The 24,719-nt window shown below is 43.9% G+C and overlaps 2 protein-coding genes across 3 annotated transcripts in view; both read left to right on the top strand.

Moving 5' to 3' along the window:
• The window catches only part of LOC134494511 (lymphocyte antigen 6E-like), a 256,021-nt gene that overhangs the window by 192,901 nt on the left and 38,401 nt on the right, over nt 1-24,719 (top strand). The gene's annotated exons all lie outside the window — the stretch shown is intronic.
• The window catches only part of LOC134494512 (lymphocyte antigen 6E-like), a 120,398-nt gene continuing 120,129 nt past the window's right edge, over nt 24,451-24,719 (top strand). For both annotated transcript variants that reach the window (XR_010067681.1, XM_063299727.1), the window contains exon 1: nt 24,451-24,660. Coding sequence is in view for 1 of the 2 variants with exons in the window: in XM_063299727.1 (XP_063155797.1) it covers nt 24,609-24,660 (52 nt within the window). In the remaining variant the exon portion in view is untranslated. The remainder of the gene's footprint in view (nt 24,661-24,719) is intronic.

Raw genomic sequence — 24,719 nt, 5'->3', positions numbered from 1 at the left:
GAGGGGAGCAAAGAGATACCAAGGTGGAAGCAGAAACTAGAAAAGAGTGGTCGCATAGCCTCAGGGTTGATGGCTGCGCCCACCATCTTGATTTTTTTTTACCTCCCTGCAGATGTCCTGTCTCCTGGGCGTGATTCTGGTGAAGGTGGACCAAAAGAAAGTCCCTCTTCACATTTTCCATATGCTTTTCTTGTCAGCAGGGATCAGCACAAGCCACTTAGCCAAAGTTATCCAGAAATGCTGGCTGGTAATTCCAGATCTTGAAGCCCAACCCTGCAGAAGGATTTTTTTGCAATCCAGAGTCTTTCTCTTTTCTGTTCCTAATTTTCCTATCAATTATACAGAAGCTCTCAATTATTTAATTTGTTTTTCATACGAGAACTCGGCAATAGTGCAGGGTGTGCCTTGTGCAGTAATTGTGGCTATTATGCAATGTACAGTGAACAATTATTGCTGGTGGATTCACACAATAACACTAGATTAGGCCAATGTGGGGTTGGGTAGCTCGTGATGCAGAGTTTAAATGACAAGAAAAGCAAAATGTGTGCAGTTTACAATATTTTGAAGTTAGGTTGAACTTTTAATTTCCAAAGTAATTACATTCCTTCACGTGGAAGGTATCTTTAAAACCTTCTTGTTAGTATAAAAGGTAAAGGTAAAGGTTTCCCTTGACATTAAGTCCAGTCGTGTCCGACTCTAGGGGGTGGTGCTCATCTCCGTTTCAAGGCCGAAGAGCCGGCGTTTGTCCGTAGACGCTTCCTCCGTGGTCATGTGGCCGGCATGACTGAACGGAACGCCGTTACCTGCCCGCCGAAGCGGTGCCTGTTAATCGACTCACATTGGCATGTTTTCAGACTGCTAAGTTGGCAGGAGCTGGGACTAGCCACAGGAGCTCACCCCATCACGCGGATTCGAACCGCCGACCTTCTGATCGGCAAGCTCTTTTGAATAGCAGGTAGAAAGCCGGGGAGCCACTCTGCATTGGACGGATGCGTTTGACATAATACCATGAGAAGCATCCTTTGAAGTGATTGAGAAAGCTGTATCTCTTTCATGCTTTCATCAAAGCCTTTTTCCTCAGCCCAGCACTGTGGGGTCAGGCTGGGCCTTCTAAATCCGTAACGGTACACAAGAATCTGCAAAGTCTTTACTGCTTATGTTGTGGACATACTAAGTGCTTGATTTCAGTACCCTGAGTTTTTGAAGCAGAAGGAAAGCTGGAAGGAGCCCAATGTCATCACTTCAATCTGAAAAGTTTCTTAAATTTATTTTTTGAAGTATGGAATAAACGATGGTGCTGGTGAGAATAGCAAATAATGGAATGGATGAAACTGGAAGGTACAGATAGCAATCATAAGTTTCTTGACAGTGGTTGTCCATAATTGCTGAGATTGACACAAACATTTCTAAATTGAAGAGTTGATGTAGCATAATAATAACCCTTGGCATTTCTTTAATGTAGGACTGTTGAAACTCATAATGGATTCTAGGAATGAGTCTGTATACGAAACTACATAATGAACATGTAAACACCGCCAGATACCAGAAATTGAAGGACTGCTATACGTGCTCCAGCTTCCAGCTAGAACCGGCTGTACCCGGGGAAAACGGAGTGGCTGTGGATTAATGGCTCCTTGATTTCTGGGAAATTGTCATCTTTGGTTCTGGATGGGGTGGCACTGCCCCAGACAGACCCAGTGCGTAACTTGGGGGTCCTCCTGGAGTCACGGCTCCTGCTCGAAGAGCAGGTGGCAGCCGTGGCCAGGAGGTCCTTTGTGCAACTTCGTGATGTGTACCAGTTACACCCCTTCCTGGATCAGGAAGCCCTTCGAATGGTCACTCATGCCCTTGTTATCTCCCATATAGACTATTGCAATGCGATCTACATGGGGCTACCCCTCAGGAGTATCCGGAAGCTTCAGCTGGTCCAGAATGCAGCCACGTGGGCTATTTTTGGTGTCCCTAGAAGGGCGCACATAACACCTTTGCTACGCGAGCTGCATTGGGTACCAGTTTGCTTCTGGGTCCAATTCAAGGTGTTGGTTATCACCTTTAAAGCCCTACATGGCACAGGTCCAGGTTACCTAAGGGACCGTCTCCTCCCCATCACATCAGCCCCTCCCACCCAGTCGTGCAGAGAGGGCATGCTACGGACCCCGTCTGCAAGAGAACTCCATCTGGCGGGGTCCAGGAGGTGGGCCTTCTCTGCAATAGCCCCTGCCCTTTGGAATATCCTTCCCCCGGAAGTGAGATTGGCCCCCTCCCTCCTGGACTTTAGGAAATAGCTAAAGACCTGGTTCTGTCATCATGCCTGGGGCGGGAGGGAGAGTAGTCATTCCTGGGGATGGCTAGTCTCTTAGAAGGACCCAGCTCTGCCTGCAAATCATAAAGAACTTTCAGCCATTGTGGTTTTTATTATATTTATTGTATTATGTATTATAGTGTTTTACAGTTTTATATTTTTACTTATGTTTTATTGTAAACTGACCAGAGTCCCTTTTGGGAGATGGGCGGTGATAAATTTGATTAATAAACAAACAAACATGTAATCAAATATAGGGTTGACAGCCACGACCTATGAATCTTCTGAGGTCCATCAGAGAGGAACAACTAAGACATTTGAATCTGGCCATTCTCAACTTACCATATTCACCAAATAAAGTTAAAAACTGCGGAGTCCTTGGTAGTCTCTGAACTTGGTTGTTTGCTGGCAGACATTTTGTTGCCCGACTAGGCAACATCTTCAGTTAGCACTGTTAGAAGATGTTGCCTAGTCGGGCAACGAAACATCTACAAGCAAACAACTAAGCTCAGGGAGCACCAAGGACTCCTCAGTTCAACCCTAAGCTACAGAGATTCTCTTAATTCTGTTGGCAAAGTTCAAAAAGGACCACATTGCTATTTAGGAATAGCCTACTATAGGACAGGTTGAAAGGAAGAACAAGAGCAGGGCTTGCTGAAGCAGTGGTATGCTGGAGTAGTTTAAGGGGGACAATTCTCCTCTCCCCAAACTCTCCACAGAGAGAGTGGATGAGAAGAGCTGAGGAGAGGGACTGGTTGGCCAAGCTGCAGTTGAGTGCACTGAGGCAAACAGGGTTATGTGACCCATGTAAAAAAGGGGTGGGGCTTCAATCATATGGTTGTGGCTGCCATCTTGACTTTTATGACCCCTCTGTAGACCCTCCTGGAGGCAAAGGAATTGAGCATCTTGGCTGAAGAAGAGGTTTGGTCTTAGGATCCCAAGTAAAAGGCAAAAGATGTGTACAATCTGAAGGGAAACCAGAATAAATGTTCTTGATCAATTTTTGAAAGCTTTCTGTTCTAAAAATGAGAAGATGGAGCAGTATGGTCTAGATTTAATAAGTTTAAGAAGTGAATTAATTTTATATGAATATTATGTGGATGCTTTTCTTCTTCTTTCCTTGTTTCTTTTTTCCTTCCTTAAGCTTTAGTTTATTTTAATCAAGGTATTCTTTGATTGACCTATCAATGATGCGGTCTTCTGCTTGATATATACTTCATTAATAAAAAGGAGCCAAAATGAAATAATGAATTATGCTAGTTAGCTTTTTCTTTTTAATTGAAGGCATTTTTTGGTTTGCGTTTAGCATAAGACTGCTCCCACAGGGACAAGTCAATATCAGCCTTATTTAGTTCTCACTATTGTTATTGTTACAGCGTTATTGTCCAAAGTATGATTTCAATTTTTTATACCCATAAAACTACTAATATTCTATTTCAACCTCTCTCTCTCTCTCTCTCTTTCCACACCTTCTTTTTGGAAGAAGTGGAGTTCTTGTTTCTACATTGTTGGGACACAGATTCTTGGACAGAGGGATTGGTGGGACTTGGATACAAAAAGCTGAGAACCGCCGATCATGGGTTGCAGCTAAAAATTCTCAAATCCATCATCAAACATCTATATCCCATCCTGGTCAATGATAGGCTTTTGCTGATTAGAGATTACATCCTAAATAAAATGAGTTGCTTACTAGCAAGGACAAGATATGCTGCAAAACCAAAACTCTGCACTAGTCCCAGGTGCAAGGGGGCTGGGGGTCAAAAAAGTCAATATGGTGGCTCTGTCCCCTTCTTTTGTGTGAGTGATGTACATAAAAGGGGGGTGGGGCTTCAATGGCAGTCTCAGCCACCATCGTTGCTTTTTTTACCCCTGTTGGACAGCCCTGCCCAGATGCCAACGAACAAGTGTACCCAGCGTTCACTTGTTCAACCTCCACTGGGGAGAATCATGCCACCTTCTCACCTTGACAAGGAGAAGTATGAGACAAAGTGCATCACTCAAGTGAAGCCGAGCCACTTCAGCTCTTCAACCCACTTGAATACCTAATTGATGTGTTTTTTTGTACTCCCCTTTTCCATGGGGATCAAGGCGGTTGACAAAACAGGAAAGAGACAAATGAGTAAAACGGGGGGGTGAACAATAATAGTTATATATCTAACAGGCTGCCCACACGCCATTAAGGTTACACCCCGAAAGCTTGGTGGAATGTGGACCTGCATGCATGCACAAACTTCTTGCTCACTCAGGGTGAAACAGCATGCTTCCCACGTAGTGGAACTCCCCATCATAAACATGGTGCCGGTGCACATGTGTTCCTCTGCAAAGATTCACTGTTGGCTTGGCTGCTGCATAACACTTCTGAGATAACAGTGGCAAACCAATTATTGTAGTTACGTAGCTCAGGGCCTTGTAAAAGTCAGCCAAATGATGTTGCTGGCCAAGGAGGCCTGTGACTCGGCCCGAGTTGTCACCCAGTAAACCACACCGAGGCGGGAAGCTCCTCCGTTCTCTTTTCTTTCTGCGCCCAGCACCAAGGGAGGCCTCCTGCCCAAGCGCAAGAGTCCCGAACGACAGACCTGGCTTCCCTTTTGTACATTGTCCAGCAAGGAAACAAAGGCAACAAAATCTCCTTATTGGCTCTTTCTTTTAGCACTTGTGCAGAAACTCTACATGCTACATGCTATCCCATAATATCCCTTAGCGTGTTCTATGTTTCCTAAGACCCCCCCCCTTAGGGGTGTGCGTTTTACTATGTTAATTAGCCCTTAGGTTACAGCTAGGTCAGCGGTGGTCTCATAACTAGGTCGGTCTGTGGTTTCTGAATACCTTGAAACCAACCTTCCTGTTTTAATAAGCACAGCAAGCCCCCCCACCCACACAGAAAACACCTTGCCAAGTATAGCAAGCCTTCTACCTTCTGTTCAACCCACATCTTCTTGAAACTTAACCACATGCATCTAATATTGCCTTGTTAGCAAGCAAGCATTAAACACTGATTTTTCCACCTGTGCCCTCAATGTGCCCCCTCTAGATGTTCAACTAGTTTTTTCACCTTTAGGATTGGAGAGAAGAACTTCTGAGCACAACAAACACTGAGCATCTTTTAATGGTAAGCATTCGCTTCCTTGCCCTTCCGCCAGGCTCCATCTGTTGGAAAGCCACACCTGGAGAGTTGGCAAGTTGCTGCCTGTGTCGCAATGGAAGCAGGCAGGCCTCTTTGGGATTGTTGAACCAGAGCAGGCCCAGTAACTGGGTCTTGGCAGAGACTTTGCCCAGCTCTCCTATTGCCAAAACATCTCCTAGGACTTCTGATGTGAGTTCAACCTGCCCCAGTGTCCTCAAATGCGGTTCACCACTTTGCCGGTGTGCTTCCCACAGCTTTTAGTTGGAAGCTTTGGCAATAGTTCCTATGTGGGACATGATCATGTTGCAGACGTGTCCTTGTTATGAAACAGGTGCTCTCTGAATGTTTACTGTTACTGTGGTTTTGGGGCATATGAGGGGTCACACCAAGTGTGCGAGTGATTCCAGAGATAGTATGAAGTCACAAGGTCATGGAAAAGGTTCCAGAGTCAGTAGAGCTCCTTTAGGTGACCTGATTATGGTTGAGATGGACATGAGCCAGTCTGGTCTAGCGCAGTGTTTCTCAACCTTGGCAACTTGAAGATGGGTGGACTTCAACTCCCAGAATTGGCTGGCTGGGGAGTTCTGGGAGTTGAAGTCCACCCTTCTTAAAGTTGCTAAGGTTGAGAAATACTGCCTCTGACCATAACCTAAACCCCTTTTTCTAAGAAGCCATCCTTGGAATGCACATCTTATCTTGTTTCTATGGGTACAGCTATTTATCTATCAAGGACAGAGAAGAGAGGGAAGAGGGCCTCCGAACTTAAACACTTGAATAAATCAGGATTCAAAGCCTAAATGTGTCAGTATTCAATGCAAAAATATCTATGTGTAAAATCTTCCATCGTGTGTTTTTAGCAGCCAGTCTGCCCTTGTTGCCAAGCCCATTAGATACGGGAAGGAAATTCAAGGCATCAGAGCAATCCTAAACCAAGGAACTTTAAGTCAAGGTTATTGAGAGCAATTGAATCAATTAAATCAAATAATTAATTGATGTAATTGATTTATCAATTGAATAACTATTGCAATATTTCTAGGATGCGGGAGATGGGTTTGAAAAGAATTTTACTGACAAAAACGAAAGCAGTTCGTAAAGGAATTAAGCGTGGGAAGACGGTTCATCCAAACTTCTCTACAGAAGGTTCCAATTTTACCCAAAACCAAACAGTAAAAAAATCGTTCTTTTGCGGCTTCAGTCTGTCTGTTTTTTTTATTATTCTGGTTTCTTCCCAACTGCAGCCTTTGTTTGCAAAGCAAGCCCTCAATGCTTTTCACTTCAAAAGTCACAGTTCAAAGACAATCTGTAAAATTGCCCAGTTTCTCTTTCTTACCAAGGTAGCTTTCGTTTCTAGCTTTAAGTTTCAATTTCCCAGGCTGGATTTTGTAAGCAACTGGCCTTAAAAAAAAATAGCCAAGGGTGTGATGAAGACCAGCCCCCATAACAGCCGAGAAAATGCTGGTGAGGAGACCCCCCATCAGGACACAAAGGGAACATCTTTACACCAAGTCCCTTTGACATGATCAATCCTAGAGCTGTGCCAGCCACCCCAGGAAGACTTTTATGAAGTCCATGCTGCAAGCCACACGCTTCTCCTTGGAGTAGAGGCAGGGCCATCCTCCAGAAAGGATGCCATGCTGTCTGGGGAATTCTGGGAGTTGAAGTCCACACTTCTTCAAGTTGCCAAGGTTGAGAAACACTGGTTTAGTGGTTAAGGCACCAGGCTAGAAATCAGGAGACCATGAGTTCTAGTCCCACCTTAGGCATGAAAGCCAGCTTTGGGCCCTTCACTCTCTCAGCCCAACTCACCCACAGGGTTGTTGTTGTTGTTGTGGGGAAAAAAGGAGGGGGAAGGAGTATTAGGTATGTTGGATATAAAAATAATGAAACCCCGGACCAGAGATCTCTGAAAAGGAACTTACTTTATTTGAGCGGTTTGCAAAGCGCGGTGGGCACCTCGACCAGGCTACGCAGAGTCTGATCGAAAGGAGAGATGCCACACCCAAAATTACAAATACACACTTTCTTATACCTTTCCCTGTCCAGCCTCCCCATCCCCTTTCTGGCCTGTTTCCCCATTGGCTGGGTACTCTCAGACGCACAATCTTCCGACCGCCTCATCCCCTGGACCCCTCTATCTTATTTTGCTTACGCTTGTAAAAGCCTCATTTTGAAACATTTGAAACATTCCAAGCTTTTCACACAGTGAAATCTTTATAGGCCAATCTCTCATATGGTGACATTTACTCTATCTCCTTGCTTAGCACATCCTGGAGGAGCCTGGAGGAGCCTCCGTTTGAAGTTGTTCTTATCACACATAATTACTCAGAGACCAATTGCTTCCCTTTGTTTCTTTTGGAAGCGTTAAGCATGCCAGTTCCCACCTCATCTTGAAACACTTCAAGCATTCCACATTTAAATCTTTACCTGTGTTAGTTCTTATCATTTGATGAGTTTTCCCCACTATTTCCTTCGTGTTGGTTTAAGTATTTAACATTGTGTTGCTCACTAGCTTGAACTTATTTACACATATTGCTTCTTTGCTATTAGCTAATATTAGTATTTACACCTTAAAATCTCCCCCAACCATGATCTATATGTTATTGCCTTATATAGTTATATATAGAGATCTTCCTTATTTACAAATTGTATTTTTCTATACCTTACAATTATGTTCCCTGCCTTGAGTTATTTATAAAAATAATAAAGGCAGGATAAAAAATTAAAAACTATGACTGAGACACAGCCTCACTCCACAAAGCTGAACCGGACTCTGGCATTGCTTCTTCTGAGACTGAACTAAAGAGCCATTTGTACAGTCTTTGTCAAGATTTGACAGAGCTTTGCCCATTTCCTGATTTGGGAAAGAGGACGTTCTTCCTGCCCTAAAAGCTGTTTTGCAGAGAGATAAATTGGGCCTTCACATGTGAGTCACTGTCCCTCACTGCTAAATATTTCCATAGCTGCAGCTTCTGGGATAGCTTTTCTTGTAAGAATTGCCGGGGGAAATCTTGGAGTTGTACCAGCCATTTGAGTATTCTCCTCCTCCGGCTCTTGAGATCCCTGCTTCCGGAATTACAAAACTGTCCTGGGCACAATCATGCCTCTGGGTCTGCCCAGGAAGGCCCGATACAAGATGCTGTAACTTATTTACTTATGAAAGTTATCCAACATGTTATTAATGTAAGCTCTCACTACTCTGGATCTCGTTTCCCTCTCCCAGATTATGTTTAGATCCACCAAAGAGGGTCTAGATCTCTTTTTCCCTCTCCGAGCTTATCTGCAGAGGAATCCAAGAAGGTCCAGATCTCCATTTCTCTCTCCCAGGTTATCTTTGAGGTTGACCAATGGGGGCCACAAAGCCCCTCCATGGAGTGTTATTTTTCTTCTTATCCTTGCAGGGCTTGCTATTTATAGATTGCAGAGAACTTCGAGAGCACCATCACAACAGGCTGGACTTGGCCAATAATGGAAATGGTGGGCCCTTATTACAAACTTGCGTGGCAATTTTAAGGAGGGGTCTGACAAACCAAACAACAATGCGTTAGAGTTCTACCAAGCAGGTCACTCGTGTTCAGTTTAGTTATTGATGTTCATGATTCTTGGGGAAGATCTTTGCACCCCAAACCAGAAACCTTTATTTCATAAACAGGATGACTTTGATAGCCTTTTTCGGACATGAATCCAGTTCAGGGCAGGCAACTGTGTCTTCAAGATGTAGCACCTACCAGATCTGTTTTACAGCCCCTTGAAACCTTCGAAGAATACACTGCTGAAAATAGGCACAGCAACGTTTCTGTCCCCCATCCCACCCCTGTGCTGTCACTGAATCATGACCATACTCCTGTCCCCCAATTTAAAAAGAAAGTGGCTTGCCCTCCACTAATATCTCAGAAAGGCTACTGTTGGACATGGTTGGACCTATGCAACTAACTCCACTTGCAGGCCATGAAGGACCCCACATGGAGTAAAAATGCACCTATAGGTGGTCCTCGCTTAATGACCATTCATTTAGTGACTGTTTGGACTTACAGCGGTGCTGAAAAATCTGACTTATGACCAGTCCTCACACTTACGACCGTTGCAGCATCCCTGTGCTCACGTGATTACGATTTGGGCGGTTGGCAATCAGTTTGCATTTGTGACTGTCGCAGCATCCCGTGGTTGCATGATTGCCATTTCCAACTTTCCTGGCCAGCTTCTGGCAAGCAAAATCAATGGGGAACCATGTGATTTGCTTAATGACCACCTGGTTCGCTAAACCCCTGCAATGATTCACTTAACGACCGCTGCAAAAAGGTCGTAAAATTGGGTTGGCTTCACTTAATGACCGCTTCACTTAGCAACCAAAATTCCAGTCCCAACTGTGGTCGTCAAGCAAGGATTACTTGTATAATTTCATGAATCCCAGGCAAATATTGCATTTGGAAATGGGAATATGCAGTGCACAGATGGAAAACTGCTTCTTTCATCAGATTAGCCTTCTGCCTCACCCAGGGTGGACAGGTTAGACAGGAAGATGATGGCCCTCTTTGGTTATTTATTTCATTTTATTTGTGCTACCTCTGTGTCACTCAGTTGTGAAATGGCTCTGAGGAGCTGAGAACAATACAAAATTAAAAGAGACAAAATTAAAAGACAGAGAGACAAACACCTTTGCAACTCTACAGTCATTTCCAGGCCATTAAGACACTGAGGAAAAATAGCTCTGACAACAACACGGTTGGTACTGGTGTGACCTTGATGGGATGCTGTTCCAAAAGAGTTGTGCAGCTACAAAAATGACACATCCTTGTGGACCCTGATGATGCCAATCCCGCAAGGATGGGACTCAGCATCCTCCCTACCAGATCTTGTTGGGTGGAAACCACTGGGAGAAGATGGTCCCATAAGTTGGTTTGTTTGTGTATTCATTCATTCATTCATTCATTCATTCATTCATTCATTCATTCATTCAATTTCTGTTTCCCAGTCCCCGGACATGTAGGGCCTTACAGGTGACAATCAGACCCTTGACTTGCACCAGAAGCCAAATGATAACTAGGGTAGTGCTTGAAGTAGCAGTGACACACAGGCAGGTTTGTTCATTTGGGAAATGAGTTAGGAGTTGGAAAAGGGGCTATCGGACTCCTGATTTGTTGCCGTCATGTGGAAGACCTGCTCTGCAGAGTTGCCACATTTGAGGTGGTTGCACAGAATGGAGAAGTATGTGTCCCCGGGCTTGACAGAAGACAGGGCAACAACACAAAGCCAGTTTTTCCAGTGGCTTCCTTTTACACCCAGGAACAACTGCCCTCTTGGCTTTTGAGTGAGTGGAAAGTAGGCCAGCCACTACTGGATAATAAAAAAGCACAATACATGGAGAATAAATTCTCCCCATTTGAAACGGGGGAACGGGGAGACTCAAATTTCCATAGGAATGGAAAAGTGTGTTCCTATTGTTACGAGTGAAATGACGGAGCATTTCTCTTTTTCCAAATGCAGTGGCTAGCTTTCTATGTTACTTGAGGATTGCTGGCCATGCAGTGGTCTTTTCTAGCCATCTCTGTAGTTGGTGCATGTGCCGAAATCCCTTGTCTCTTGCCCAACAATCCGAACAGCCCTTTAGTCAAAAAAGAGAAAAGGCAGATCTCTGCTCCTCCCTGTTCCTTCTATGACTTCTTGGTGGATCCTGAAAAATGAAGCAGGGTTGGAACTGTTTAGAACTTGGATGAGAGACCACCAGGAAATCCATGACTGTACACTAGACCAGCATAGCACCCTGGTTGCAAGAGAGCAATGGTGAATCCTTCCATATGGCTGCCAAGGATGATGTCACTAGGAGGCCTGAACAGGTAGCAGGACTTAGACACCTCTATCTGATCCCCTGCAAACTAAGCGATGAATCTGTGTGTATGTATGTAGTTATAAAACCTATATGGCTGCCTACCTTTTATACAACAATCCTAGGTGGCTAGCAACAAAACTAATAAAATAAAATAAACATTGACCCCAGTGGGTACTGAAATAGCACAGAACTGTTTGCTAGACAGGGAAGTTGAAAAAAATCCCAGACGAATGGGAAACTACTTCCCTATCTTGCCAAGATAACCAGGATGTACCCATGTTGTCATCAGGAGGTGAGCTTGACTCCAAGGACAGTTTACCCTTTTCAGCCATGATCAGATCATCATTGAGTTCCATCTTAGAAGACGAGGAACAAAGCACAATTGAAAGGGAAGACCTTTATAGGAACGTTGAATTGTAGAGCAGGACATTTTGGGGTGCTGATTTGCTATTAGGATTTTGGGACCATAGGAAGGAAAACTGGGTGAGTTTTGATTGTGTAAGGAGAGCCATATGATGGTGGAGGAAAATCATGCTTTATAGAGGCAGAACTGGTGTTGAAATAGCCATTGTCTCTTGTTAACCAGCGGTGGAACATGATGGGATTAGGTGCAGGGATCTGGAATGGAACAAACATAATCCTCACTTACTGACTGCCTCATTCAGTGACCGTTCGAAGTTATGCTGGTGCTGAAAAAGTAGGTTTATGAAAAGTCCTCGGATTTTTGGCCATCACAGCGTCCCTGCAGTCATGTGATTGTGATTCTGGCACTTGGCAACTGCAGCGCACTTACAAGGGTTGCAGTGTGCCCGTGGTCACGTGATCGCCATTTGTGATCTTCGTGATCGGCTTCTGACAAGAAAAGTCAGTGGGGAGCCCAGCAGTGAGTCACAAGTCACAGTCACGTCACGTTGCCCTTACCGACCCGCAGTGATTCACTTAATGACTGCAGTCATTGGCGTTATAAGTCCAGCGCAGTCACGTGATGTTTCACTTTATAACTGCATTGCTTAGTGACGGAGTTGCAATTGCAGTTGGCAAGTGAAGACGACCTGTAACTGCAGTTTAGTCCTATTAATTGTTGCGCTTTCCTCATTCAGTCTGCCATCTCTGCTGGCCTTTGTCAGTTTCATCCTGCTTTGTTAAGGTAAGTAATAGTCCTTTCTTTGGGGTCAGAAAGGATTAAGGGGGTTTTGGTCACAGGCAGGAGGAGTTCCTCAGGGCCTGACAGCATTCTTAAACTGGAGAACTGAACCTGGTCCCCGTCTTATTTACAAGGTCAGGGCAAAATGGCTGAGAAGGAAACTTCCATTTTTGTTCGCCCCAATATAAGCAGTGAAAAACAAACATAAATTGTAATTTATGGAAATTGGACCCCTGACTTCGGCATTTACTCACCATTCCTCACCTAGAACAGTGTTTTTCAAACTTGGCAACTTTAAGATCTGTGGAGTTCAACTCCCAGAATTCCCCAGCCAGCATGCTGGCTGGGGAATTCTGGGAGTTGAACTCCACAGATCTTAAAGTTGCCAAGTTTGAAAAATGTAGAGGCTGGTGATGAAGAGAGAAATGATGAGAAGTTATGAGACCTAGAGGTTGGTGATGAGGACAGAAATATTGCGATAAATGAAGCAATAAGCAAGCTGGAGAACTTGAGAGGTCTTCTTGGTAGGGAGGTCCAACCTTTCAGGCCCACTGAACTTTGAATCTTCTTCATGCAACCCGATGGGAACTGTTTTCCTTTTTTTAAATGGAGACATTCTCCATAGACACATAATGCTCTATCCTGAAGTACAAGAGCCATTCAGACGATGACTTATTTATTCCCCTGATGCCAGCTTGTAGAACCAGTTCCTGTTATCTCAAGGTCTGGGACCAGAATGGGGTTGTGAGAGCAAGTCTTCTGGCAAGCAGACAAACAATGAGGCATTTCTTTCTTTCTCAAATTTATATGGCCACCCATCTCGTGAAAAGTGACTCTGGGTGGTGTACAACAAAGTTATAAACAGTAAACATACGTATATAAAAAACCAGTAATTATTTAAAAAAATTAGAAAACAAGGCATGAGAGAAAATAGATGTTTAACAGCAATAATGGAGCCACCTCACGATGGTCCAAGATGGCACGGTCCAATCTCTGCCATTTCCCATTTTCATTATCTCGTCAGCATGTACACATTTATTGAGAGATGGGGGACCTGTGGCCCTACAGCAGTAAGTGATCCCCATTTCAGTTTTGGTACTTTAGAGAGAGCCCACAGTTGCTGAAAAGTGGGGTGTGATTATCTACCATTTGAGACAGGAAGTATATAGAAATCCGATAGCGTGGCCTTCCCCAACCTCAGTATCCAACATCCAGTAGAAGTAAGGATGTCCACTCCCATAATCCCCTAGCCAGCATGCTGAGAATTCTGGGAACTGAGGACCACAATCAGAAGGAAGTCTACACTGGGAAGTCAAAGGAAAACTCAACAACCCTCTAAAAAATACCGTATATATATTCAGAAGCCATCACCCCTCCATTTATATCATCACATTGCTCGGAAAGACCCTTGGACCTCTCCCAAATTGTCAACCTTATAGGTGGACCAGGCTGTTACTATATTGTTTTCTACTACAGATTAAAGTTACTATGGTAACTAATCATTTTGGCCCGGTGCAGAGGTTGAATTCAACTGTCCCCTTTTCAAATGTTAATTTTTGCACCTGGGGTGCAAAATTTTTGCCTAGGACTTGTTTTAGTTTCTGTTTCTTTTCTGTGCAGGCATGTAGAGAGTCAAGCTGCTCTCACTGAGAGCCAAGTCTTTTAAATATGTTTTTGCTTTCTGTAAATAAAATTATTTTTATAGAAATGCCTGGTGTGTGACTTTTCTGATCTCTCCTGGGCCAAAGGCTTTCCCAGCAATCTGCCAACACAGGCCAGAAAGTCAGTTCCACAGGAGGACTGGAACCACACTTTATTGAGATAGGCTACAGTAGCAGAATCTGGCAAGTCTGATTGTGCGGTACCTCCTTTCCCTCTTATACCACAGGGCATCAGGGAGGTGCCTGCCTGAGCCATTTCTGAATTTTATCTTGCTTCTCAGGACTTAAAGAATGCTTCAGCCCTCTGTGCCTCGGCAACAGTTCCTGCATATTTCTGTCAAGGTTATCTTGTCTACTCTCTATACAAATGTTAAGAATGGCTCCCAGCCATCAACAGCTGCCTTTCTCTGTATTCATTCTCTGCCTATTTCCAGTCATCTCAGTGACCTGCAGGGCAGGACTGAGATTTGTCCAGTTATTCCCACTGGACGTTTTTCAGAATTGGGACCATATCAAGATCTCTGGTTCAAAACCCATCAGCGTTTGTGGCACTCTAGGAGTCATACCAATGTTTTAGAGAGGTGGGGATGGCCTTCATTCCATTCCCAACTGTAAACAACAGGATGATTTTTCATTCAGAGATGACTTTTCTAGTTTTCAGGACTTGTTCTCAGCTGCTTGTTTCATGGGCATGTTTCACCATCTTCTTCATCCCCTGGAAGATAAACTCAACAGGTTTTCCAAGTCAGCCTGGTTAATTAGAAATGATACTGCCTACTCATAGGCTCCCCCTCCCGACATACTTCCCTTTCCCATTTTCACAATCCACAACAACTAACCCCTCATATGGATTAGTGAGTCACACAGGTGGTGCAACTAGGGCGTGAAGAAAATCCCAGTCAAGCTAAATATAATCCCAGTCCAGGTATCTGGGGATTTGTAAATCATGGGAAAACAATACTCCATACTGGAAACTGGGAAGATTATGGAGAATCTGTTAAGGGCTGTGATTCTCTGATGTATCTGCATACCTCTTAAAGGCATATATTAAAGCCACAAAAACGTTCCAAAATGTGGTCCTTTATTTGGCTATCTAACTGTTGTATGTGTATACTGGCCAGCAGTTCGAAAACATGCCAATGTGAGTTGATCAATCGGTACCGCTTCGGCAGGCAGGTAACGGCGTTCCGCTTAGTCATGCCGGCCACATGACCACGGAGGAAGTGTCTTCGGACAAACGCTGGCTCTTCGGCTTTGAAACGGAGATGAGCACCGCCCCCTAGAGTCGGACACGACTGGACTTAATGTCAAGGGAAACCTTTACCTTTACCTAACTGTTGTATATCTGTTTAACTAACTATTGGTTTTAGGAAGTTGGCTAAAACCCCAGACACATTACACAATGGAGCCAAATGAGAAAAGAAAAAATTAGTTTCAATGACAAAGGTCACAGTTTAAACCATCAGATAAAAAAATGAAATTTTAAAGCAGCCAAAAACATATAAAAATAAATCAGCAGCAGGAGCCCAAAACTGTTTTAGCTGTATTTTCTGGCTGTATTTGGTGACATCTTTCTGAGCTTCTGTTTCTGAATCTGAAAAGGGCTGTAATTTAGCAAAAAGCTGGGGTGTTATGGAAGATTTACCTACAATTTCCTTGAGAGTCCAGTACGTCGTGGTTCTACCTCTCAGGATCAAAGACAAAGGAAGAAGGAAGCCTGTTATCTTCAAACCGAATAAAACCCAATCAAATTAACAGCAACGCCTACTTAGTCCATGCAGATATACCTCGTAATGCTCCCAGGTTCTAACTGAGGCTTTGGCGGGTCTCCAGTGAGAAAGGATTCCATGGTTTGACTGTGCTTTGTAAGAATAAAACCCGAGGATTTCCCAAGGAGGGCTATTTCTTAACGGGGTCAGGCTGTAAAGTTGAGTTTACCTCTAAAGCTGGCTTTATTGTGAGTTTCACATGGTTGAGGATAGACTGCATTCCACTAGTCCTCCAAAACGAGGACAAAACTTTCCATACATACCTGGAAGCATTCCTTTCTTTGCATTTATTACTTCACATATTTCTGGACAAAATTCCAGCACTTAAATCTGACTGTGGGGCTCAACCCTTTCTCCTGTCGAACCCTGTGCCCGCTTAACAGGGCTGGCCGAAGGTATTTAGGGCCTAAGGGAGGCAACCCAAATGACTTTCTGTTCCTGTATGTTATCTAGAAGAGAGAAACCCTTAAGGAATCTCTTGCTCAAGACATGAGGAAAGGGTGCAAAAGCTGGTCTGCTGCTCAATATATATCTTTTAAAAACAACAGAAATAAAAACCATAAGATTATGGCAATAGATAACGTGAACCCATCACAAATGTGGGTGGGGGGAATGAAGTTGAAGGAGCAACAGACTTCTCTTCCTAGGTTGGAGAAGTTCATAGGGATGGTGTCTAGAACCATGAAACATTTAGATGTTTAGATGAGTCTTTCTCCCAAGTAGCAGATCTGTGACTAAGGAGAAAGACCACGATGCATCTAAACACCTTTAATAAAAACATTAAAGGACTGAGACATCACATTAACCACAAAGGCTTGTGGGATGAGCCACGGTGAGCCTCTTTTGTAACATCTGTCTGTGAAAGCTGGAGCCTCAGAATGGTTAAATGAAGAAAAAATGGACGCCCTTGAATCGTGATGCTGCAGAAACTTGTTGAGATGATCTTGGATACCACTAAGAACAAATCATTCCATGCTGGATGAAATAAAACCCAACTACTCTCTGGAAGGATTAATAATTAAATTGTCAAGTTCCACTCAGTTGGGCAAAAACAAGGAAGCAAGAATTATTCAAATTTTAATGCTCATCTGGGGTAAAAGCAGAAACTTAGAAGCTCCTAGAGGAATGCTCCAGCCTCTTTTATAGCAAGATCATTAAGGCAGAATCTCTTTGAAGGATTTGAAATGTTTCTTCCAGGTTTCTCACCACTTGGGCCAAGTTGCTGTTTGTGAGCTAAAGTGGAAATACACTTGTAGCTCTTGATGGTTGATGTCTGGTCCATTTCTTTCCAAAATTCCCCAAACCCACAGAAGCAAAATCTTAAATATTTTGAAAACACAGTGCACAAGCCACAATCCCTGAGGCTTGGAAAAGTCAAAGGCAATTTAAAAAGAGGCCATCAGAAGATAAGATGGCTGGATACTGGCCCAAATGACACAGGTAAAAGCCTACAAGCCATTATTGGTAGGCAGTCCTGGTGAATGGGTGCCCATTGGGTCACAAATAATCAGAAGTGACTCAGTGTGTTTATTTAAAAGATTTATATGGATGCCCGCCTTATACAATATAACCCTGGTGGCTAACAACCATCAAACCACTATGAATATGTGAAAAAAATAGGGGAAAAAAACAAAACAAAACAAAACCAGGAGTTCCCCAAATTTAAAAAAACGATCACACTCCAACCGAGGCATCATGATAATCCCACATCAGACTACACATGGGCTGGGCTCAACTCCCATGCTGGCCCAGTGTCTGTGAGAAGAACCAGGTTTCCATGGCTGAGTGGGTAGGGACCTTCTCGATCTCAGGAGGAAGCAATTCTATAGGGCGTTAGGTGAATGACTAAACAATAGTGCATTTGTGCCAAAGAAGAGCATTACAAGTCTAGGAAGAAACACTGAACATAGGAAAGTTCAGTACAGCAAAAGATTAAATGAATCAACTACACACTGACATCTTTTGTTGTTGTTGTTGTTTATTCGTTTAGTCGCTTCCGACTCTTCGTGACTCCATGGACCAGCCCACGCCAGAGCTTCCTGTCGGTCGTCAACACCCCCAGCTCCCCCAGGGACGAGTCCGTCACCTCTAGAATATCATCCATCCACCTTGCCCTTGGTCGGCCCCTCTTCCTTTTGCCCTCCACTCTCCCTAGCATCAGCATCTTCTCCAGGGTGTCCTGTCTTCTCATTAGGTGGCCAAAGTGATCCATTGAGTTTTCACGGCAAGAATACTGGGGTGGGTTGCCATTACCTTCCCCAGGGATCGCATTTAGTCTGACCGCTCTGTCATGACCTTCCCGTCTTGGGTGGCCCTTCACGGTTTAGCTCATGGCATCATTGAGGTGCTCAAGCTCCAGCACCACAACAAGGTAACGATCCTTTGCTGACATCTTAGCCACCAGCAAATTGAAATGGACTTGAGACAAGGCTACATACTCTCCTCTTATTTATTCAACCTATATTTATTTTATTTTGTGCCTTTGAATCAGTCTTGACTCCTGGCAACTGCCGGGGCAAGTCCATGCAGTTTTCTTGGCCACATTTTCAGAAGTGGTTGGCCACTGCCTCCTTCCCAGGGCTGAGAGACAGGGACTGGCCCAATGTCACCCAGCTGGCTTTGTGCCTCAGGTGGGACTAGAACTCAGGGTCCCCTGGCTTCTTGCCCTTAACCACTACAGCAGACTGTCTCTTATTCAACCTATATGCTGAATATATATTGAAGGAGGCTAGATTGGAAGAAGATGAGCGTGGTTTTAAAACTGGAGGAAGACACATCAGTAGGCTACGCTATGCTGATGACACCGCCCTGATAGCTGAAAATGCAAAGGGTCTGCAAGCTCTAGTACTGAAAGCTGAGGAGCACAATGAGAAAGTAAGATTAAGACTAAGTTTAAATATAAAGAAGACCGAACTAATGACAACAGGGACAGCAACCAGCCTTAGAAGTGACAAGGGAGATACTGAGGAGCTTTCCTGCACCTGTGGATAAGCGTGCGTGGGAGGAGGAAGAAACGCACAGCAAAGCACTTCTGTATTATAAACAAAGAAGTAGAACGTTCGGTCTTTTAATTAAGTTCCAAATATTAAGCTAGAGTGTCTATTTACCCTTGGTTGCTCTAGATAGATATACAGATATACTGTATAAACGCTTTATATTTGTGTATATCTATCTATCTTGGTTCCTCTAGATAGATATGCACATATAAAGACACTTATTTACAAGCCTTTGTGTGTAAACACAGTGTAGACGAAAAGGCTTGTAAATAGGTTTTGCGCTTTGCTTGTGTAGTAATAACCAGCCCTGTTTCCACATCTTAGTTGATTGTGTGTGCCAGCTTTATTCTTCTCCGTTCCCATTCTCCGACAGTTCTGATCGATTACACCAGGCAATATGGCCCTGGAGTCAGTCCCTGAAAACTTTTCTGGTTTATAGGATCCCGGATGGGGTAAACTACTGCACATCTGGCCATCAGTCCTGAGAGGCTATGCTAAACTAGAGGGACTTGTAGTCCAAGGATATAGTCTGCATCTTCTAGACCTTCAGCCCAGGGTATATGGTTTCCCTTCCACTATTTCAGTGTTTTTCAAACTTGGCAACTTTAAGACGGGTGGACTTCAACTCCCAGAATTCCCCAGCCAGCATGGCTGGCTGGGGAATTCTGGGAGTTGAAGCCCACCCATCTTAAAAGTTGCCAAGTTTGAAAAACACTGATGTGGAACAACAGTCTTATTGCTGCCTTTGAAAGTTTCTGGAACTTTGTCTTTGGGTTGGGAAACAGACCTGTTGAAAGCCATGTATAACCAAGTATGGATCTGAATCTGGATCTCAGTGCTAGTTGGGGAAGAAATACTCCTGATCTTAAGAAGTGGCTTATGGTTGAGTATGTTATATAAGCCCAGCCTGCATGACAGAAGGATTCCAAGGCAATCTTGGCCCCATGGTATTGAGAACCAACATCTGTAATTGGGCTGAGGAAAACGTGAGTCAGTGACTCATCCGTCTGGGTGGAAAGACAGCCTAGCATGTTCATATGTTCAATTTTATTACGGTCACTGACCAGTACAAGATACAATTCTATAAACATCTACACATTAGCCTTAGCCTTAAAATATGAGCCATCTGATTTAAAAGAATTTTAAATTTGAATTTCCAAGTTCCAGTTAAATGTTAAAATACATTTAGATCACAATGTAAATGAGCCCCTTAATCAAATTTATAAACAATCTTATTAATTTGCACTATCGATTCTATCAAACATAAGTGTCTATGAAAATATGGTATGTAAAATATTAAAAAGAGTAATAAAAAGAGTAAAATATCATATATAAAATGTGATATATAGGCCACAAAGTTATTGCAAGGGGTACATTACTACATTTTTCCAATCATAATCTGACGTATCTTCATAGCAGCTGCGCAGAATCTGGCTACTTGCGCCATGACAGTTGGATGTTTGTCTATAAGTAACATTTGCATATAATCTATATCTTTCTGCCTAGGGTATTTGTTGATCAAAGGGAATATTAATTTACTCCTGAGCTCTTTATAAAAAGGATAACGGAGAAGCACGTGGTCTGTGGTTTCTATCTCTCCATTGTTACAAGGGCACCGCCTTGCAGCTATTGGGATTTTCTTGTATCTGCCTTCCAGGACTGCAGAAGGGAGTGCATGGCTTCGAGCTAGGGAGAAAGCTTTCCACTGGCTAGGAATTTCGAGTTGAGAAAAGTAGTTAGCAGCACTGACAATATATTTATTATGCTCTAAGATAGGAAATGAGGAGCCTTCCGTAAGTCCGTCTGTCTCTCTATGTCCTTTATGCTTTGCTTCAGGGTCAATTTTGCCTGTTCATAATCCATCCTAAGAATTAAATCTGTGGAAAATCCTAGCTTTGCGAGACTGAATTCAATATCCTTTAACCAAGAAGATTGGAAGGAATCTTGGAAAATGAGTGGCACTAACCCTTGGAGATAATGCTTGAGTTTTAGCCAAAGTTTTAGGGAAGCTAGACGCACGCTTGCCTCGACTTTTATCATGCCAACTTCCAATTGAAGATGAGTGTTTGACACAAATTTGGGCAGTTTGGCAGCTTCAATAAGATGTTTCCACATGGTTTTCATGTCCTGCTTCTTCTTATCAGCCACCAGTCTCTTATACTGTTTTTTGATGGCAAGAAGGTGTTCAGGAGATTTTGTATTTGCATTGTTAATAGACTCTGTCTCGGATTTATATAAGTGATAAGCTGCAGCAAGGGCTTTCTTAGCTTCAACACATTCTTTGTCAAATCATGACTTAGAGAAAGTCACAACCCTTTTGATGTCAGGGTTAGTAACACAAGTTAATATTGGTTGTAATTTTTGAATTAAGTTTTTATACAAAATCAGTGGGTCTTGTGAGGTATTGGGAGATATAAACGATGATCGAATTGTTTGTAAATCATCCTCTGCCAATGTCTTCCTCACCCTTTGATCAAGTTGTAAGGTCCATCTGGCACAACTTACTTGTCCTGCTGGAACAATGACAGGGGTAAAATACGTCTCCGGCCGTATCTGACTAGTAGATGTCTTCAGATGGTCATTTTCTAGATGCGGAAGCACCTTAAAGGACTCCGCTGAATGTAATAAGTTAATAGAGACTAGCATATAATCAACAGTATTTTTCCTAGTCCCAGCCATAAATGTATATTCTCCTGGGTGATCACTTTTAATAGAGCCATTTAGTATGTATAGATTAAACTTGTTTGCAAACTCGGCTAGACAAATCCCAGCATGGTTAAATCTTTTATCTTTAAAAAGGCGTACAAGAGCGGCATCAGGTAAATTGGGAGCATGGGTTGGTGGATACTGCTGAAATTTAGAGAACAGTGTATGGTCATCAGGACCTAGCCTGCTGTTAAAATCCCCCCCCCCCAGTAGTACCAAAGCACTAGGGTATTCCAGAAGGAGGTTATCAACATACTGCTCTAAATCTGACCACATTGCCTCAATTTTGGCTCTTCTTTGTATTGGCGGGAAATATACATTAATAATTAATAAAGAAATATTTCTCAGATCTAAGAGTACGGCCATAGTTATTTGATTAAGTGGCTGAATGGATTTATAATCTACTCTCAGAACACTAGAAATAAGAATTCCCAGTCCACCTTTCATCCACCCTGGCCCTCTGCCAGCGGTTGCCTCCAACTTGTACGAATAATAGCCATTGAATACAAGATCATCGGCTGTCCAAGTTTCCTGTAGCAAAAGGACATCCATATCTAACAAGTGATCTAAATGGTTAAGGCCTTTGTTATGATACCATCCGGCCATATTCCACGAAATAATTTTCAGGGGATTTATCTTACACTGGTCTGCATACCGTCAGGCCACATGCATTAATATCCTTGATCTAGACAAACCCTCTTTATGACCCAAGTGGGTCCCATCCATATCCCCATCTTCTAAAGAGCCAAGGTTGGAAATTTCTAAGGGTTGCTCATGAACTTGGGCCACTGTAATAATTTTTGCTTGTTTCCACTTGCTTCTTTTTGATATTAATACTTGTAGTGTGGGCAAAAGGCTCCTCTATCTCAGATATTACGTCTGGATTTTGTAATTCTTGGTTCTCATTGACAGCTTTCTGCCTACAGCTAGTTTGCTCTCTCTTTTCAGTGCATTCATATTGTTGTCCCAGGTGAGGATTTTCTTCTTGCATTGTTTGAACTGTTAAATTTAATAGAGGGTTCACTGTGTGGCAAGTTGCCATTTTAAAGCTCCTTTTAAGTTGCTTTATTTCTTAAGTGTATCAACTTGTCTATTATCTGGTGGATAACACTGGATACATTAATTAAGTTTCCTTCTAAAGGATCAGGAGGCAACTGAGTTGTTATCAGGTGGAGAGAATGTTTACTATTATTGTTCCTTGGCATAGTCTCCATTAATGAGGTGTCCTTGGGTTTATCTGCAGGAATAATTCTACTATGAGTTAAAATTTTAGCACTCTCTTGATTGTGTTGAATTATAAGGGGACTAACTTCCTCTGAATGAAAAACTTGGATTGGAAATATTGAGAATATATTCAGAAAAGGTTTCATTTTTAGAAGCATACTTGGAATCACAGAAAGACCAAAAGTCAAGAGAATCTGTCTAAAGCTGCCTCTGGCTGGTAGCCAGTCTGTCTTTTGTAGATCCACAAATCGCTTCTCACATCGTAGTAACTGACTTAATGATTGGAGTATAGCTCTTTTTGTCTCCCATTTGCCTCCATTAATTCTATTAGTTTGTATTTGAAGGGCTATCTTATTGGGCTGTAAATAACATTTACCTAATACAGGTTTTTTACCCTTTTCATCTATTTCTATACAGTTGTTTGTCATTTTCATATCTTCCCTTTTAGCTCCTAATAACTGCGAGGAGCTGTGCAGGTGTAAGCCCTTAGCTTTATCAGAGGCCTCAGTCTGATTTGCATGATTCTTACGGAATTCAACAAGGGAGTCTTTTAAAGAATCAACTTGAGTTTTGATCATAGTCAGTAAATCAAAGATTGAGAGAACCATCTGTGCCGTCAATAGACTGTGTCTGGTTATAAACTCCAACAAGTTTTGGACTTCCAAGGTTTTATGATCAAGGAGTCCTTCCTTATTCAATTGTTCAGCAGCTGTGCAACAACCTCTGGGGAAGAAGCATTTTCTAGCAATGAAGAAGAAAACTCCAACAATTGCTGACTCTCTGTCTCAGCCTGTAAGTCCCACTCCAAAGAATCCTTTCTATTCAGTAGGTAAGTCGGGGGATCATAGTTTACCGACGAGGTTCGCTGACTTGTAACAAATCTGTCCACCTTCTGTTGTTTGTCTCTTCTTCCTTTTCCCCATATCAAAAGGCATGTAGTATAAGTAAAATATAAATAAGCAAGGGAGGCTCCATAGTAGGATAACAAACTATCTAAAGTTGAATGGAGAATTGAAAATGCAGTAAAATAGAAATAAAAGGAACTTGTTAGAGGAGCTCCTTACAAGAGGGAGGCATTCATCCGGAAGTCCTACTTCACAGCGTAGCATGCCTTGGCACCAGGCACGGGCAATCCTAAAATCATTTTCAAAGAGGGGGAATGAAAGGAAAACACCGAGAACAGAAAACAATCCAAACCACCCACCACCGCCACAGGCCAGCTGACCCAAGAAGGTCCTTCTGAGGTCCTGGCAGGAGGGCATCCGCCACTTCCAGGACGGGCATCCAAGCCTGTGGCACGTCCCAGCCACGGTGCCACGGAGGCTCCGCGGAAGGTGGGGAGGAGGCAGGAAGCCCCCCACCCCCGCCGAGGGAGGGGGCATCCCAGAGGGTCTGACTTGGCGTTGGGGCTGGAAGGGAGAGGAGCCTTGGGCACGCAGGATCCCCGGGACGCCAGCCCAGCAGCCCCCATCTCCCGGTGACCTTCAATCTGGGTCGCGGAGGGGCCTCCCCAGTGCAAGGCGGGGGCGGGGGCGGGCAGGGGACTCGACTGGAGGGCGAAAGGGTCGGGGTTAGGGGCTGTGCGACTGGCCGCTGCGGATGCACCGCCCAGCCCTCTCCCCCCGCCCGCGGCTCTCCCTGCGGCGGGCGGCGTCTCTGGCGCAGGCAGCGGCGGCAGCGGCAGCAGCCACGGCGGGCGAGTCTCGGCTGCAGCCGGCCCGCAGGGCTGGGCTGAGTGTCGCTCGCTGCCAGCCCCGCCCTCGCCGCGCGGTCCTTAAATGCCGGGCGAAGCAGCGCTGCCGCCTCCGATCCCGTCTTCCCTTCTTCGGCGCCCGCCACCGTCCGCTGCCGGCCCACGATGAAGCCGTTCTTCGCCGCGCTGCTGGCCGGCCTGCTCTGCTTGCAGACGGGTAAGGCTCCCGCGCGCCCGCCCGCCGGCCCCTGGCTGGAGGTTGGGCTCCGGGTTTGC

The sequence above is a fragment of the Candoia aspera genome, chromosome 3 (assembly GCF_035149785.1).
Source record: "Candoia aspera isolate rCanAsp1 chromosome 3, rCanAsp1.hap2, whole genome shotgun sequence".
Lineage (NCBI taxonomy): Eukaryota > Metazoa > Chordata > Lepidosauria > Squamata > Boidae > Candoia > Candoia aspera.
The sequence above is the reverse complement of the archived record's forward strand: the minus strand, read 5'-3'. Positions and strand labels throughout refer to the sequence as shown.